This window comes from Crocodylus porosus, unplaced genomic scaffold, assembly GCF_001723895.1.
Source record: "Crocodylus porosus isolate Cpor-Errol unplaced genomic scaffold, CroPor_comp1, whole genome shotgun sequence".
NCBI classification, from domain to species: Eukaryota; Metazoa; Chordata; order Crocodylia; family Crocodylidae; genus Crocodylus; species Crocodylus porosus.
In genome coordinates, this window is record NW_017728947.1 from 2,014,360 (window position 1) to 2,033,165 (window position 18,806).

General features: G+C 53.6%; 2 protein-coding genes across 7 annotated transcripts in view; one reads left to right on the forward strand and one right to left on the reverse strand.

Annotated features, from left to right (window-relative positions):
- Nucleotides 1-18,806, forward strand: part of LOC109320799 (AP-2 complex subunit alpha-2) — a 621,923-nt gene that overhangs the window by 312,815 nt on the left and 290,302 nt on the right. The window lies entirely within an intron of this gene.
- On the reverse strand, nucleotides 6,847-17,962 carry TEAD2 (TEA domain transcription factor 2). 2 transcript variants are annotated; one of them, XM_019551086.1, is made up of 11 exons: nucleotides 17,519-17,962; nucleotides 12,854-13,073; nucleotides 12,262-12,326; nucleotides 11,817-11,879; nucleotides 11,481-11,492; nucleotides 10,120-10,254; nucleotides 9,842-9,910; nucleotides 8,651-8,824; nucleotides 8,067-8,207; nucleotides 7,587-7,739; nucleotides 6,847-7,219 (listed from the first exon to the last, which is right to left on the reverse strand). In XM_019551086.1, exons 2-11 carry the CDS (start codon nucleotides 12,975-12,977, stop codon nucleotides 7,001-7,003), a joined length of 1,155 nt encoding a protein of 384 aa, XP_019406631.1. In that variant the 5' UTR covers nucleotides 12,978-13,073; nucleotides 17,519-17,962; the 3' UTR covers nucleotides 6,847-7,000. The 2 variants fall into 2 exon arrangements, with proteins under 2 accessions (XP_019406631.1, XP_019406632.1); XM_019551087.1 differs by lacking the exon at nucleotides 12,262-12,326 and having other exon boundaries at nucleotides 17,519-17,584.

An 18,806-nucleotide genomic window follows, 5' to 3' on the forward strand; every position in this document is an offset into this window, starting at 1 on the left:
TGCTGGCACACACATATGAGGCTTGCCAATATGTGTGCAATGCATGATGGTGTCCATGTGCAATGGCTGATACTATGTGTGCAATGTACAAGGGGACCCATGTGCCACATGCTAGTGTGTGTGAGTGATGCTTGATGGCGTGTGTGACACACACTGGCCTGCGTGTGCAAGGCCCGACAATACACGTGCAATGCATGATGACATTCATGCGCAATAACTGAGGATGCGTGCAAGACACATGAGGCTCTCTGTGCACAACATGTGCCTGTAGATGTGAATGATGCCCTACGGTGTATTCAAGGCCTGACAATGGGTGCATGAGGTATGATGGCATCTGTGTGACTCATGCCAGCATATGTGTGCCTGTCCTGATGATACCATGACGGCACCAGGATACAATGCGGTACATGTGTGCAATGCATGATGGTGCCTTTCCCCCTCCCCCACACAGTAGGGAAATTTCTGCTGCGGTGAGATGTGCTGTGCCTTCCCCTCCCCCATTTCCGCCTCCCTTCTGCTCCATGACCTCACTACTGTTGCACATGGGGGGGGCACTTAATCCCCCTCATGCCCCCTAAGGCTGCTATCCCATGGGGCTGAGAGGAGGCCCTGGGGGGAGGCAATCCTAGTTCAGTCCTACATCTGCCCTGGCCACTGCCCCCTGACACCAGCTCCCTGGGGACCACGCACAGCCTTCACCCTGCTCCACCCTGCCCCCTCCCCGGACGCAGGATGTTGCAGTGTTGAGCAAGGCAGAGACAGACGGGAACAGAGTCCACACACAGTTGGAAAGGCCTAGAAGTCAGGGCAGCCGCTGGGGTGAGGGGCACTAGCAGGGCTGGGGGGACACCAGGGGCTTTGGTTCAGGAGTGAGGGGCACCAGCAGGGTTGGAGGGCAGGGAGCTACAAGTTGGGAGTGAGGGGAACTGGCAGGGCTGGGGGAGGGGGCAGGGGGATTGGGGTCAAGAGTTGGGCTTGATCCAGGAGTGATTGGAACTGGGGCCGCTGACCCTGCCACTACCCCCCCACCCTACCCCATAGGGTGCCATTGTGGTGTCACCTGAGAACCCCGGGGTTCCTTGGGCTGGCACCAGCTGCAGCTGTCCTGGGAGGGGCTTCGACTCCTGCTGGGGCCTGCTGCAAGGCCTGAACACAACCCCCATTGCGTCCCCTCAGGTGCAGACATGGCCGCCAAGGGGTGCCTCAGTGTTACCAAGTATTTCCTCTTCATCGTCAACATCGTCTTCTTCGTAAGTATGATGGGGGAGCTTGGGGAGGCTGGCTGAGTGGGGAAGGGGTCTGGGGCAGGAGGGATGGGGGGCTGGCTGGGACAGGGAGTATGTGGGGAAGAGGGGGGCTGGGGGGGACTGGCTGAGCTGGGAAAGGGGGAGTTGGGTAGCGGCTGGATAGGCTGGGGGGAGCTGGCTGAGCTAGGGGAGATCTGAAGCTGGAAGAGGATGGCAGGTTCCCAGTGGCCTTGGCTGGGCCTGTGGGGGGAGTGGGAGAGGCAGGGGGTTGGATGGAGGCAGGGCTGGCTTGGCAGGGTGTGGGGAGCTGGCTGGGCCTCTTGCCCTGGCTCCACACCACCATCTGGGCAGAGCCCAGGGAGGGAGGGATGCTCAGCTGCAAGGGCGGGGGCCCTGGAGAGGGGAGATGCCTTCACTGACTGTGACTGGGCTCCTCCCAGTCTTTTAACTCCTTGTAGCCCAGCCTGGGAGGGCAGAGAGCAGGCACTGCCAGGGATTAACCCTCCCATCTGTGCCCCCAGCTCCTGGGCAGCCTTCTCTTTGGCTTTGGCCTCTGGATCCTTTTTGATGGGAGCACCTTTGCAGCTGCCTTGGGTGAGTGACCTCCTTTCTCCACCCCACAGCCCCCTGCAACAATGCACCTTACTCCTGACCCAGGTTCTCCTACTGGTGCCCCTCACTTCTAATCTGCAGCCCCTTGCCCCTCTAACCCTTGCTCAGAACTTTTCCCTCCCCTCAGGCACCTCTATCTATGGGCTCAAGGTCTGGTCCTACATCCTGTCTGGAGTTGGCATCATCACTATGTTCATCGGCTTCCTCGGATGCCTGGGTTCCCTCAAAGAGATCAAGTGCATGTTGGGATTTGTAAGTGCGCAGCTCCCCCGCCTCCTCCCCCTCCCCCTCCTGGGTCCCGGATGCCTGGTTTCTCCATCCACTGGGTTAGAACAGGAGGAAGGGGGAGTCTAGATGCCTGGGTTCTCTTCTAGCTCTGGGAGAAGAGTGGGATCTGTAGATTAGAGCAGTGGGCTGGAGTGTCTAGTCTGGGATTTCATAGAAGCATAGTAGAGACATTGGGATCGTATCCCCGATGCCTGGGTTCATTATCATTAGGGCTATCAAAAAGGAATCTTCTCCCCTGCCTTACAAGCTCAGTCCTGGTTAGTGCAACTTCCTGCCACAGCCATGTGATGTGCAGGTGCTGCTACATCCTGCCTAGGCTGGGCCACATCCCCCTGGGGCTGGGGAGGGGATGGGCAAGCCTCTACACATATGACCTGGATCCCTGAGGCAGGGATCAGGGGGTGTGGGGGGGTGCAGAGTCTGGGGTGGGGGCAGGGTTGGTGATATGTGGGTGGCTGAGAGGCCAGTGTTCCCCATCCCAGCTCAGGTGGGAGGGGCAGGGGTAGCTGGGGGTGGACATCAAGTAACCCACTGCCTTCTCCCACAGTATTTTGCAATCCTCTTCCTCCTCTTTGTCACCCAAATCACAATCGGGATCATCATATATGTGCAGCGTGACATGGTGAGCACTGCTGTTGAGAAGCTCACAGCATGAGGGGGAGGGCATTGCTGTGGGGAAGCTCACCTCCATTCTTCCACAGCTCAGTAGCAAGGTGGAGAACTATGTCAGGAACCTGATCAAGACGTACGGGGAAAGCAAAACCCATGGAGACGGGCACGATAGCTGGAACTATATCCAGCAGCAGGTGAGATCCTGACCTGACACCTGATCAGCCTACCGCCCTGTCCAGTCCTAATGGGAATGAACCCAGGCATCCAGGATCCCCAACCAGACAACCCTCCCTCTCTCCAGCCTGCCCCCTCCCCAGTAATCCATCACACCCCACTCCCCTCCCAGAGCTGGGCTACAACCCAGGTCTCCCAGCTCTCCACACCCCCACTTCCAGAGCTGTTGTCCTCCAGACCCCTTCACTGCCCCCATCCTATCTTCCACCAGCTTCATTGCTGTGGCTGGGACTCCTACCTCGACTGGAAGCTGAATGAGGATGTACAAGCCAATGCCTCCTCCAGCCTGTACCCATGCTCCTGCAGCAACACGTCCACCCTGGGGCTCAACACCACCCATTTGAAGAATGGCTTCTGCTCCTTCCAGAATGACTTGGGGCTCTCCATGGATGTGAGTGCCTGGGGGCAAGAGGAGAGGGCACTGCTGGGGAAAGCTTGCAACACTGGAGATGGGAAGGGGGTGGTAGGGTCCCTGGCTAGAGGCACAGCTGGGAGAAAGTTTGCAGTGCTTGGCAGTTGTTGGCTGGGGCTACTGTTATGGGGAAGCTCGCAACACTAGGGGAGACTCCAGCTGGGGGCATTGCTGCAGGGAAGCTCACAGTCTTGCCAGGTGGATGAGGGAGTCACCCAGCTGAGGGCACTGTTTTGAGGAAACTCACAGCCCCCTCTCCCCAGTGACTTTCTGACCCCACCCCTTCTCCTAACTGCCATCCAATCAGGGCTGCTCCAGGAGCGTTAAGGCCTGGCTGGCCGATAACATCATCACCATCGTGGGCATCTGCCTGGGCGTGGCACTCTTGGAGGTAACAGCTGCTAGGGGGTGTTGTGGTCTGGCCAGTGCTGTTGTCCCTGCAGCCACCACTAAGGGGGGTGTTGGGGGCCATCATACCCAGTATAACCCAGTCCCCCTCCTCCCAGTTCCTCCAGTTGCTGGGCACAGCCCTGGCTGATGCCCTGGAGCAGAGGGAGCTGCGTAGACACTCCCAGGAAAGCCTGTTCTCCCCCAGCAGGTGGCACTTCTGTGTGGGGTGCAGTGGGGGCAGGGTCCTGGTGGTTGTGCAAGGCACACATATGACTTGCATGCATTAGTACATGAGTGTGCATGAGTTTCTTGGCTGGCATAGTGCCCAGGCCCTTGGAGCGCATACACTTGTTCAGTTTTGCAATTTATCATGTGCTTGTATTACCAAACATTTGTGCGTTGGAACATGCAGGGGTCTGGCTTGGGCAGACATGCACGTGTGAAGCATGGAGCATGTATGTGTGCTGGTGCATGTTTCCGCTCAGCTGTGTTTTCACATGGGCTGATTCACATGTGCCTAGCATGCCTCATTTGTATGTTGGTGTTCACGCATCAGTGCAGCCATGTGTTCACGTCAGTAAGAGGCTCGTGGGGTGGTGCATAACATTTCTACATACATGGCTCAGGCTTGTGATTGTGAATGCACAAGCATGGAGTGGACACATGTAAGTTGGTGTACATGCATTTGCCTGGCTGGCTGGCTGTGCTTCTCCTTATGCACACATGCAGGAACACATCACTGGCTGCATGTTCTTACCTGCCTGGCTACCTTTCTTCTTGTGCCACACACTCCCTTACATGCTCAGTTCCACACTCCCTGTAGCTCCATTCTTGCATGTTTGTCTCAGGAGGACCCCAGTCCATGTCTGTCCTGTGCACTAACTCCTTTTAACCCTTCCCCTCCCGCTTCCCCAGAGATGTGTATCTGGAATATTATCAAGGTAACTGTCCCTGGGATGGTAGCCGAGGGTGACAATGGGCAAGGAAGGGGGCACCAGTCAGGGGGAGGGGAAGTCCAGCCAGTCCTGACCCTTTCCCCACCATCTCCTCCTCCCTCCCAGGTGAATTCCATGTAGTTGGCATACCTCCTGCTCAGACGTGGCATTTGGCACCCTGCGGTAGCCAGGCAAGGAAGCACAGCTGCTCACAGACAGCTTCCAGCCTCAGGGCCTGTAGCACTCCTGGGGCAGGTGCAAGTGCATCACCCTTACCTGACATGCCAGCAGGGGGCGCTTTTAGCAGGCTGGGGCATAGGAGGCTCTGGCTGCTGCCCCCAAAGTGCAGGTCCCCTGGCAAAAAAGCAGCTTTGGAAAGGATGAGACAGCAAAGGGATTCTTGTAACAGCGGGGCAGGATGGAGCTTGGTGTTGGGAGCTGTACTGGGGAGAGTGGGGCAGGGCTGTGATGCAGGGGAGCACTGTACTGTGGGGGGGGGGTCTCTGTGGGTCTTGAAGGGGGCAGTGGGAACCCCCCTGACCGCTCTGTCTCTCTCCCCCAGGTCTGTCTCATGTCACTGTCGATCTTTCTGTGTAGAAACATGGACCAGAACTACGACAAGCTTGTCCGCTACTCTTAGGAGTACCCCAAGATGGAAGCACCCCACAGCACCCCCCACCCCCAAAACCAGAATCATCTGGATTGGGATGACACCAGATCCTCTCTGGGTCTGCTAGGGGCTGGTTCCCTGTTGTCCTCCCACCCTGAGTCTGAGCTGTGCTCACCCCTCAGGCAGTGGCTTGGGGTGCTGTTTCTTTCACCCTCAGGCAGTATCTTGGGTTGCTGCCTATATGTAGAATTGGGAATGGGGGGCAGGGGAGGGCAGGGAGGGTCTTGGCGGCAAGGGTGGGAGCTAGGGGGATTTGGGGTGGCACTGACTGGTCTCCCCTGGTGGGGACAGTGATTGGGGACTGATGAGGGCATTGGTGGGGTGTGAGTGGGGGAGATGGGGTGAATTTCCCTATTTCCCTCTCCTCTCCCCAGCACAGAGCAGGGGAGACCATGAGGGGCCTGGATTCTGCCCCTGGTGGGCTTTCCCAGCCAGATCTGCCCCCACAGGCCCTCACTTGTCCCCTCCCCAGGGGCAAATTTCCCTTTCTATTTTTGTAAAAGTCCCTTTGTAAATAAAATAATTAAATTAGGTCAAAACTCCACAAAATGGGTCAAACGTGAGTGTTTGTAGGAGATGCAAGGATGAAAGGGTGGAATCTCTGTCCCCCACTTCCCTCCCCCATCACCTTCTAATACACAGCAGGGCTTCACTGGTTCCTGCTAAGTGCTGACCCAGTGGTTCTCCCCTGTATTGTGGTCCCCATAGCTACTGCTAGATCTCATCCCTTGGGGGAGGACTGAAAGGTGGGAAGGTGCGGGGTCCCATGGTGTGGGAGGAGATCATGGGGGAGTTCCCAGTGGGCAGTTGCTGTAGTGGGGGTGTACAGTCCTTTGGGGTGCAGCCAGCATGGTGTGTCCCAGCTCCCTGGACAGACAGAGACAAGGAAGCAGAGCAATCTGGGAAAATAATTTTATGCACTATCAAAAAATGTCCTCTGTTCACAAACATGGAGTCCGTCAACCCAACTCCTGCATATGGGGGGAAAGGGGACTTTTGCCCTTAAAGGAGCAGTATCCTCCTGTATAAATATATCTATGGTACAAAAATATCTCTCACGTGTGTCTTTAAAAAAAAAAAGAGAGGTGGTCACTCAGACCCTCCCCTGAGTGACCTCCCCTATGACTCCTCAGCAGGAACCTCCAATTCTGTCTCTGGGACCTCCCCAGGAGCTTCAACTGCTTTCTAGAGGTTAATGGGGCCATGTCCCCCTGTCACACACTGGGGAACACCTCAGGGGCTGACCCCCAAGATTTATCCCATGACAACATGCCAAGGCCCCCAAATGTGAACAAGGCCTCTCTCACAGGTGTCATGGATAACAGGGGGACAGTATTTGAGGCCCAGACAGGGTGTCCCCCAAGGCTGACCCCTTGAAAAAATCCTCCCCCGTTGGCTTAGCATGAGGAGCATCACCACAGCTGGAGGGGGTGATCTAAACCCCACCCCACATTCTTCAAATCCTTCCCCACCTCATAGACTACCACCTGCTTGCCAAAGGAGCAGGCCTCATGGGTACAGGTAACGACCAGCGGCTCAGGCCCCTTGTACCTGCCACTCACCCCACAGAAGGTGCCTGGTTCTGTGGGCAGTGGGGCACTCAGGTCTGCCTCGGGGAGACATGGCAGAAGGGAATGATGAGAGGGAAGGGGCTCAGGTCTGCCTGGGGGGACATGGTAAGAGTTGGGAAGGGAGTGGGGTTCTGCTGGGCATCAGTCCTTGACCAGCCGGTACACATGGTTGTTGGCTTGTTGGCTGACACCTCAAAAACAAAGGCCACACAGAGCAGCAGCTCTTGGGAGTCTCGGTTTCTCACCACCTGGGGAAGGCAGAGGGGAAAAACGAGTCATTGGGAACCTCCAAAATAGGAGTCCAACCCCTGTCATGCACCCCCAATCTGGGCTCTCTAATGCAGGCGTTGAGGGTATGGGTGTTGGTATTTGAAGTACAGTGTGTTTCAGGGGTACCTATACAGTGTTGTGGTGCTGAGTGCAGCCAAGGGATTTGGGGTACAGCTGTTCAGGTTGATACAGGATGCAGATGCTGGCACTCAGTTTGCAGTGTGCTCTGGGGTGTGGGTGTTGTGTGGGTAGATTTGGGTGGGGTGTTGTGTCTTGGGATATGCAGTGTGTTTCAGGGCTTAAGTGCAATGTTAGGATATAGGTATTCGGGTGCCCCCACCCCACCTGCAGCACAGTGAAGTTCTCTAGCACACTGTCCATCATGTACTTCTCAGGTAGCTGTTGCAGCTTGTGCACAAAATTGATCAGGTACTCGCAGAGCGGGAAGCGGAGGAGCCGGAAGACATAGCGCCCATCCTCGAGGTGCCCCAGCTCTGTCTGCAGGGGACAGCAGGGGGGTCATGGCATGAGGGTTGTCATGAGGGGGCTCTTTGTGGGATAAGCCCCACCCACTTCTGCTCCCCTGATCTTGTGCTGGGACCCACGCCCTCTCCTTCCAGTCTCCACACTTTGTGCCCTGGGCCCCACAATCCCTACTTTCTTTCCCCACCACCAACTCCATTCCCCATTTCTCTCCCCTACGTTGCACTCTCCCTTCTCCCTGCCCCTCATTTACCCTCACCTCCTTTGTCCCCTGCCCCTCCTCCTGCCCCCCTTACCCCGTACTCCACCCTCTTGACCCCCTACTTGAACCCTGATCCTCACCTCAACCCTCTCGACCACCTGATTGCCAAAGGAGCAAACCTTGTGGGCACAGGTGATGGCCAGCGGCTCAGGCCCCTTGTACTTGCTGCTCACCCCACAGAAGGCGCCTGGTTCTGTGGGCAGTGGGGCACTCAGGTCTGCCTGGGGGAGACATGGCAGAAGGGAACAATGAGAGGGAAGGGGCTCAGGTCTGCCTGGGGGGACATGGTAATAGTTGGGAAGGAAGTGGAGTTGGGGCTCAGTTCTGCTTGTGGGGACACCCCCTGTCCTAAGCTAGTCACCCCCATGATTTTCCACCTGTTCCCCCACATCCCCATACCAGGGGATCCACCTCTCTATTCAGTGAGTAGAGTCACAGAGGGAAGAATACCTGGGAGAATGGAGGAAATGGGGCAAGAAGGAGGAACATCCCAGGGGGCAAAAATTCTTCAGGGGGGTGACAAGGAGAACAGTGTGGGGGTGGGTACAGCAGGAGGGGTTGGAGGAGTCCTAAACTAAGGCAGGTTCAAAGAGTCAGAGACCCGTCCCAATCCCCTGTGACCCCTGGACCAAGAGTCCACTGTGCTGCCCTGTCCGGGGCTCACCCAGAACTTGACAAGGAAGAAGGCATTGGATGGCCCCCGTTCATACAGGTCCCGCAGGCCCCCTGTTTTCTCAGGGAACTTGTCATAGATCTGGCGCACATCCACACCCTCCAGCGGAGGGTCAGCAGGGTGTGGGGGTGATGAGCCAATATGCACAAAGAGGTGCTGCTTGAACTGGAGAATGGAGCACCCCAAAATCAGACATCTTGCCCTTGGTGGAAACCCCAACTCTTCCTCAGGTGCTGAGAGCTCCCCAAAATCAGATGTTCTGCCTGTGATGGGAGCCCTAATTCCTTCATCTTCCCAGGGCAAGGAACCACCAGAAATTGGGGTTGCTCCCCAGCAGGACCCTCCCTTGCTGCCTTTTCCACCCTATGACCCCCTGTCCTAAGCTAGTCACCCCCATGATTTCCCACTGGTTCCCCCACATCTCCATACCAGGGGATCCACCTCTCTATTCAACTTCTTCCTATGTGCCTTCCCAATGTAACCATCACTCCCCTACAGCAGAGCCCCCCAACTCCCTACTCACAGTCTTGGGCTCAGCTGGCAGCTCCACAAAAGCAGAAAACTCGACCAGGCACAGGTGTGGGGACCCAATGCAGTGGCCAGGCCAGACAGGGGGGCTGGGCACAGGGGGCATGGGCACCTCAAAACCTAAGGGGCATGCTGGGGTGAAACTCCCTTATTAGTCCCACTGCTGCCAATGAGACCCCCAGCCAAGGTCCAACTGGACCCCACAAGTTCCTAGCCTCCCAACAGGATGCCCAGTCCCCCACAATTATACCCCACCCCACAAAGACACCCCAACCACCTATAATTATGCATTAGCCCTCACCCAGCACCTCAGCCCTGTGCCATCTCAACTCCCCCAAAATCCCAGCTACCCCTCAGCACTTTTGGCACTCTCCTTTGCCCCCACATCCTGGGTAAAGACATGAGGAAACCCCCTTCATACACACCAGGCACAGCAGGGGATGTGGCAGCTGGTGGGACTGGGTATGGCTTAACGCTGTGGTGACGGGGGGAAAAGGTTAGTAAGTGTGCTTGACTAGCAACAGGGGACACTGCCTGGGGGGAATGGGGCAGGAGCTGGTTGTGGGAGGCCCCTAGCTACTCCAACCCCAGCAGGGGGGTGCAGGCTGTGGGGTGAGGGAAGTGTGTGTGTCAGTGGGGTTAACAGATACTTACTCCTGGTTTGGTCTGGTCTGGTCTGGTCTGGTCATCATCTCCCGGCCAGAACTGAAAGAACTCGGTGGACTAGAACAAAAAGAGGAAATAATTAACTGGAGGAAAATGCCCACTCTTGCCCCTAAGCCTCCTGTCCCCCTCACTCCCCGTCTACAGCCCCCTGCCCCTCCAGTGCTCTTCACTTTTGACCTACAGCCCCTTACCCCACCCTGCCCTGAGGTTATCCCTAGCCCAGCAAGTACCTCTTCCACCTTGCAGCCCTCTCCCTTGTCACTCACCCCAGGGCTGGGTGGGAAGGGTGGATGTGTGATACTGGGGGCCCCCGACTTGTCCTGGAAACCAGTAGCAGAGATGAGCTGCGCAGAGGACATAGCTGCTATGCTCTGAAGGGCTTTGTCCTTTGACACCTGGTCCTGGAGGAGAAGACAGACATATGGACACATCTACCTAGGGAATCACTCAGAATATCCCCTCCCTCACCCCAGGACCAACCATTTTGTGCTCAGTCCCCTCCTGAACAAACTTATTCTCTTCTGCCCTAGAGTTGGGATAGAACCCAGATGTGCTGAACACCAGTATTCCCTCAGTCTAACCCACCAGACACCAGTCCCCTCCCCAACCTGGGATAGAACATGCTGTTGGATCTGAGACTGGTACTGCTCTGTTCTCTGGCTGGGGTATCTGGGCTGCCAGGACCTGGGTTACATGGAGGCAGGAGTGAAGGAAGGGGGAAGCAAACTGTGGAGTGGTTACTCAGGGGTTGTTGAAAAGGTGTAAGCCCTGCTGGGCAGATATCCCAGAGTATGCTAACACTGCATGCAACTAGTGTGCCTTCCACATCGAGTCTATTATATACACTAATGTACAAAGTGCACCTGTGTACGCTTGGGTATGAGTGGAGGAACATCTATTGCTTAGAGTATGCCTGTATACAGGGCTATTCATGTCTGTAACAGGCTCAGGTGTATGTTAATGGGTGTATGCCCAGGGGGCTTCTGCATGTGCACACTCAAAGGATGTGTTACAATCAGGATCTGCATGTACAAAGGAACATAAGAAATGGGCAGACATGTAGCGGTAATGTATTGAGAGAGGGTGTGTATTCAGTAGTGTGCAATCATAAGCATGTGCACAATTTATATGTGCACAGGTGATGTGCAATGGGCAGTTAGGTGGGTGCAGTGTGTACATGAAGGGCAATTCCATGCACATGAGACTGCACACAAGGGCAGGAAGGTGTGTGTGTGCACAATGAACTTCCTTGTGTGTGCAGCAAGTGCGCACAAAGTGGATGTTCAAGGGAGAGAAAACAGGGGCAGCACCTCCGTGTGCATCCATAAGAGATATGCATAGTGAACACATGCAACGGAGTGGATGGGGTTGTGTGCCTGACCATGTCAGTCTGCCTGTGTATACGGTGTCTGTGCATGGTGTGGGCATAGCTCGAAACAGATGTGCATGTGTGTGGGGTGAGTGTGCAGAAAGGTGTGAGTGCACAGGAGTATACATGGGTGTGTGGATGTGCATGGGGTGGGGGGTGAGTGTGCAAGGTATCCATGCTTATGGGGGTGTCTGGCATGCACAAGGGTGTGGGGTGTCCAAGCTCTGCCCCACCCCCTCTGCAGATATCAGTACTTACCACATTCATGGCCTGCAGGGCAGCACCAATGGGACCCGATCCAGAGGCACAGGTTGGGGAGTGAGGAGAGAAACATGGCTTAGAAGCAAGAAGCCTCTGTTCCTTCAGCCCAACCCACAGACAGGGGGTGTTGTGGGCAGGTGTGCCAGGGGATGTGTGGTGGGGGGAAATGAAAGGAAGGGGCAGTTTGGCCTAGGGGTGTGGTATGAGGCATGCAGAGGAGGAATGGGAGTGTCTCAGGGAGTTTAGGGAACTTAGGGAGGGGTGAGAGTATCTCAGGGGATGCAGGAAGGTGCTGCACAGGGTGTGGTGGGTCATGGGGGGACCCAATCTCACCTTGAGCTTGGACTGGATCTCCCGTGACTTACGCCATGCCAGGACCTGGATGTGGCTGGACACCTGCAGGGTGAGATGGGGGAGACCAGGGGATAGAAGTGGGGCGTCCCACCCTCCCAAGCAGGGTTCACTGCCATTTGCTGTGATCATGCTGCAGGGGGAGGCACAGAGACACCCACCCTAGGCCTGTAGTATCATCAGGAGTGGGTGGGCTAACCAGCCAGTTCCCCACACCCCAAAGGACCCTCTCATTTCTATTCCTTCCCCACACACTCCTTTACTCCAGCTACCAGCCTGGTTCCCCCCAATCTCCACCTCTCCCCTGTGCCCCCTTCCCTCTCCATCACCCCATCTTTCTCTCCAGCTTTTATGCCTCTGCATTTCTCCACTCCTTTATCCAACCTGCCCCTCCCAGCATCCTCCAGCCCCCACCCTGGGGCCATGCCTGCTTCCGGGTGCGGGTTTTCCCCGTCCGCAGCTTGATGTACTGGGCGATGAGCTCATTGTGGCCTGGGAGAGACAGAGACACAGAGAGACGGGCGCTGGGGGTGTCGGGGCTCCAGCAGGGAGTGCTTTCCCTTAGTTCAGTAGGGACTACCCAGTATTCTTTCCTGCCATGGCAGGGGGTCAGACTAGATGATCTGCTCAGGTCCCTTCCGACCCTAGAAACTATGAAACTATGGAAAGGGAGGGTGGGACCCCTGGGGCCAGGCCAAGGGACTGAGAATGATGCCTCAGATTTCTGGGTTAGGAGAGAGGAAGCCAGACAAGGGGGGATGGAGCATGACTCCCAAGGCACGTGGGACTGAGGCATCTGGATAGGGTGACCGGGAGAGATAAGAAGTATGGGAGTCAGGCATCTAGGCACAGTGGTATAATGTCCAGGCAGCATGAGACCTGAGCAGGGTGAGTGTAGGACCCAGATGAGCTGTTACAGATCCCAAGTGTCTGGCAGGGACCTGAGCATCTGGGCAGGATGAATACAGGACCCAGGTGTCTGGCTGAGGTGGTAAGGGACCCAGGTGTCTGGCACTCACCATACATCTTGCCCTCATCAGACAGAATAATCTTGCGCCGCCCACAGGGGGGATACACAGATAGCGCTTCCTGGAAGCTCTGCTCAATGTTGGGGCTCCAGACGCCCTCAGCGTCATTCTCCATTGCCTTCTCAGGAGGCTCCCCTGTCCTGCTGGGGGGGATGTCCCCCTCACCCCACCTACCTGGCTCAATGGTGGTGGCTGGAGGGACCAGAAGGTCCTGCAAGGGAAAAGAGGGAAAAAGTGAGGGGAGTCCCAGGTAGACACAAATGGTCCCACATCCATTCTCCACCATTCCCCCAGAGGTTTTTGACCCTCAAAGTGCACCCCACATACACAGGACCCCTTGAGAATACCCACGGCTTTGTATGGAAGTCTCCTCTGCCCAAACATCTGATCCCACTCTCCCGGTGATAAAGATCCTCCCTTGTCCCCAAGGTCACTACCCATCATGACCCACAGACTCTGTCCCCTTTCTCTCAGGCAAGTTGGAAGTCTAGATTGGACACCTGAGTTCTCCTGAGACCTGGAATAGGATCAGGCAGGATTCTGGAAGCCCACACTCCTGGATTCTCTCTCAGCTATGGGAGGGCAGCCGTGTCTAGGGGATTAGTGGAGGAGGTGATTGGGAATCTGAATGTCTGAGATGCATCCCTTGCTCTAGCTGGGAGCCCTCTCTACCTAACAGGGGACAGATTCCATCTCCCAATGGCTCTGTGCCCCCTTGTGCTATCATTTCTGCTCTGCTCATCTTGGCCCTGAGAGCAGCTGCTGGGATGGGGGTACTGGGAGAGAGGCTGGTCTGGGTATATGGAAACAATGCACCTCCTCCAAAAGGATACTCTTCTCTCCTCACCACAGCACAATGTGTGCCCCCTCTCCCCTTTAAATGGAATAGACTGGATTTCCCAGTACTATGAGAAGGAACTGATAGAGCTGGGATAATCCCAAAGCTGCTGGGCAGGGTGCTTTGGGTCAGGAGAGAGGGGCAGAGCAAGGGAAAGTGCAGTGCTGGGCTGACAGGGGGCTGTGAGGCAGGAATGGGGGACACTTTCAGAGCTAGGGGGAGACCAAGGCTAGATTGGCATGACCTGTGGGGATGGGAGTGATGGGGAGATCAACAGGGATGAGTTGGGGAGCTAGGATACATCAGGTCTAAGAGGGACAGATTATGAATCTGAACAGGCATTGAGTGTACAAAGGAGAATGAGAGATTGGCAGACACATAGTGGGCATGTATCGAGAGAAGGTGTGTGTTCAGGAGTGTGCAACAGTAGGCATGTGCACAGTTTATGCATGCATAGGTGATGTGCAAGGGGCAGTTAGGTGGGTGCAGTGTGTACAAAAAAGGCGATTCCATGCACATGAGGCTGCACACAATGGCATGGAGGTCTGTATACGCACAATAAACTTCCCTGTGTGTGTACAGCAAGTGTGCACAAAGTGGATATTCAAGGGAGGGAGAACAGGGGGAGCATCTGTGTGTGCAGATATGTATGGTGAGCACATGCAAAGGAGTGGATGGGGATGTGTGTGCCTGAGCATGTCACAGTCTGCCTGTGTGTGCATGGTGCATGCAGATATACATGTGTGGGGGATGAGTGTACAGAGAGGTGTGAGTGCACAGGAGTACACATGGATATGTGGATGTGCATGGGGGGGAGGTGCGAAGAAACATGACAATGATCTCCTAAAATAGCTCCTGGTGTGTGGGTCCCATCCCCCTGAGGTCATGTCAACATTCTTATTCCAGCACCTTCCAGCCCCTCTGTTCAGGGATCCTCTTTTCCCCCAGCTCAGGGGTCTGGACCACAGGGACAGATCCCCCCACTTTTGCCTGTGGCTTTCCTGGAACCTCCCCCTGCAAGTTCTCAGAGTGGAGCTCAGTTTGGGAGCACCCGCAGACATGGGGAACAGTTTTCTTTGCCTCCAGCAGTTAGCTCCAAAAGGCTCTTTTTTTTTCTGCAGAGGAAGTTTAGAAAAGCTTCCCCTGGACACCAGACATGGGGCTGAAATTTCAAGACCTCCCCCAGCCCTTTTCAATCACAGATGCCAGAGAAAAAAACTTTCCTAGAGCAAGGAAACATCTTTAGAAGCTAACAACAGCACAGATCTCCAAGTTCCTGGAAAGCTAGAGGAAATATTAAAAGCAGGAGCATGCCATTTTGAAAGCATTAATTTTTCTGAAGGGTTCCCTTTTAGATCAGGAGTTTGCCACTAGTTCCACATCATTTTAACACCGAGTAGTTTTTAGACTCTTTATGCCCATAAATGAGGTATGTGTGTGTGTTATATTTTCCTTCTACAATTAGCACCGTGATTTCCAGACCCAGGATTAATTTGGGGCCTGCAGGAAAAGGAAAAAGGGAACTGTGCTTTGACAGAAGATAAATGAGATTCCAGAAAGGCTGGTTGCAAAGGAAAACACACAATCAACCCAGTTTTCCAAAATAAACTTCTCACCATCAGAGAATACTGGCTTGGATGAAATTTAAAGGACCTTCCAGAGGTTAGGGGAAGGGGGGAAATAAACCAACCACTGAATTTCCACAAGGTTTGTTGCAAACCAAGCCACAAAATAACATGGTTTTCCAAAGCCAGCTGTGCAGGGAAGGTTTGAAACAAATCTGTTTTGCCAAAGTGAATCTGCAAATTTTCAAACACACAATGCCAGGGAAAACGATAACCAATGCAGCATGCCAGAGGGCGGGTTACAAGACTGCAAAATGCAACCCATTTCCAAACATACAAAAACTTTCCAAATAAAAAAAGACACAGAACATTTCCCTCCCTCCCTTCCCCTTCTTCATACGAAGTAATTAACAATCCCAAATCTTGTTGCAGAGGGGAAAAAAAAAATCCCCTACAAAATCAACCTTGTCTCCCAACTTGGAAGATTCAAGCACATTTTGCAGAATTCAGAGGAAACCCCTGACTGGACAAAACTCCACTTCATTTTTTGACTAAGTAACATTTCTGCCACTTGGAAAAGCCATGCTGGGATGTAAAACTTCAGCCTTAAATCCAAAGTGATTTATTCAGGAGCAGCGCACACAATAAAACCTGGACACAATGAAAGGATCAAACTCAAAGGCAAGGGCATAGTACATGTCTTGCTCAAAGCTTGTAAAGGGTGATCCATCACCCTAGGGGGTAAGTAGAGGATTGGATGAATGTAAAATCAAGGCCTTTGGGGATCTGAATTAAAATTCTAGCCACCATGATTCATATAACTCCTATGTAACACTGTGGGGACTGAACCCTAGGTTGGGTACAACTGGTAAGTCAACTTGTGATCATTGGGTAACTGAAATTTCAATCTACCCTATGCTCCACATGCACAAATATTCACATATCACACACACACATTCACACATTTGCTTACATACGTACACACAAAACCAAGTACACACATTCACTCATACACAACAATGCTTGTACACACACATATACATGCACACCTAAGTTTTGGCTGAGATCAGCAGTTTCAAACACACAACACTGGAAAGTTAAAGGGGTCCTAGCACCTCCTTGTGAAGCTACAATTGTAAAGTTTGCCAGAGAAACCCTGTCTCTGTACAACCAAAACTGCTTGATCCCAGACTTGAAAACAATCAGAAGAAGTATCATCTCATACAAGGCTGGACACAGGCATGGGCAACCTGGACAGAAAGGGGGCCCAAAAATGGTAACTTTAAAATTATTATCATCATTATCTCTGGCAAAGGAGGTCCCGATACAAAACATTTGACCAGGGCCGCCAGGAGTCTAGGTATGATGCTGCTCTCAAAGAAGATCCTTATTGATATTTTTTTTTTATTATTAAGACAAACGATTTCTGTTCTATTCTGAATTCCTAGGAAGGGAAATCTGAGATTTTTGACCTCTTCAATCAGCACAGAGAAGGGTCTACTCATTAATCGTTTCTGGGGGAGAAAGTTTAAAAGGACAGGATATAAAAGGACAGAAAAATGCTCCATTTAGAGGGAAGCGGGGTGAGGGTGGTGCGGTGTGGAAAGAAATTTGGAAAGAAGGCCCACACAGCAAAAAAAAGAAAAACAGAGAAAGCAGTAACTACACAACATTTGCAACAGACTTGCACAATTGGCAGTGTAAATAATTTTCACACATGCAGTAGAAGCGTGGCCAGCTCACACCCACCCTGCTTTGTAATGCACACAAAAATAGCATCTGAACACACAAGGGGAGCGTAATGAACTTTCACACAGCCCTTGCAAGATACAAATGGACAACTGGAGTGGGACACACATGCACTTGGAAACCCAGGCCAAAGTGCAGGGAAGCTGTAGCACATAGCACCCCCTGCAACACACTCAAATAGAAGCATAATGAACCTTCCCATGCCCACTACAGCACACAGCCTTTTATACACAGACCACACAAGTGTAAGCAACATACTCACACAGCCACATCCAGATCCACCCTGCTCCACACAAAAAAACTGTTAGTTTTCTCCTGACAACCTCCCCACTCCTTTATCTTTGGCCCTAAAAGAGAAACAATTTCAGCCCTCCAAGTTTTCAGGCTTACAAGGAAAGTTCTTTCTTCCACCAAGCTAGTCTCAGCTGGTGAAACTCTCCCAACAATAGGGGCTGGAGATGAAACACAAGGAAGGAAACAGCCGTAAGATAAAAGTTTGCTTACCTTACTGCAGATTGGAGTTCAGAACTCACTGTTTTGGGATGAGCTCTCTCTCTCCTTTTTTTTTTTAAGAGTGAATTAGTACAGGTTTTGGTCTAGATTTTGGGGGGAAAGAACCAGGAGAAAGACCAATTCTTCTTGATCTTCAAAGTCTGTGGGAGTTTGTGTGCTTATTGATAGATATTTGGAATCTTCTTCACCCTGGTTCAGCAACAAAATTAAAATGGGGTTACATTTTTATTTCCATCTCACTACCTCCACACCCCACCAGGGTCCCCTCTCTTTTTCCAGGCTCTCTGGAGGAAAGGGAGGTGGGGGGCAGGGCTGTGCTAGCTCCTGATGTCAAGGGGGCAGCACCGGTCCTGGTATTTTGGAAAGGCGACAGCTTTTGGGAGGAATGCCTGGAATGGCTTAGCTCACTGAGTCAGTTTCGGGGGGGAGGAGCTTGGGGGGCAAAGGGGTGGGACATGCAGAGGCTCCCCCCCACCCAAAACCTAAGTTGTGGGGAGGAGGGGAGTAGCAGAGGATTTAGGGAGAGTGGTTTTGGAGGGCAGAGTGAAGGAAGCAAAACCTGGAAGGATTTCATCTGGCTTTAGAAATTCTGAGTGGCACTGCTGTGGAGAAGCTCATGGGTGATCCTTGGCCATGGGTATCTCTGTGGGGAAGCTTGTAGCAATAGGATACTGCTGAGGGGGAAGCTCACAGCACCATGGGTCCATAGTTGGGGCACTGCTGGGGGGAAGGCTCACAGGGCCTATCCCCAACTCCTATGGGGAAGCCTGCAATGTTGGAAAAGGACTGTGATGATGGGAAACGTTGACCTCAAGATACAAACCTCAGGGTAGGTTTTCCCAGGCATGTCCCCTTTTTGAGCCCTCTGATCTCTGTCTGGGTACTGGCAGTGCCATGGAGCTGCAGGTCAGGAGTGAAGGGCACCATCATGGCCCAGGGGGCAGGATACTGCGGTTTGGGGGTGAGGGGCACTGGCAGGGCTGGAGTCAGTGGATTGGGAGTGAGGGGCAGCAGCAGAGCTGGGGGGAGGGGTTATGGCTTGGCAGTGAGGAGCAACAGAATGGGGAGGCGCAGGGCACCAACATGTCACTGCCCCCCCAATCCCCACACTTCATATTCCTCCCTGTTGTTCCCCCTGTGACAAGTGTCTTCTTTTTTGGACCCAGAAATACCATAACCCTATGAACCTGCAAGCCCTGGACTCTGGCAGGAAGAAGCAACTTGTCAATGGGAGCAGTATCTAGGGGGCAAAAATAGGCAGAAGAAACAGAGCTGAATG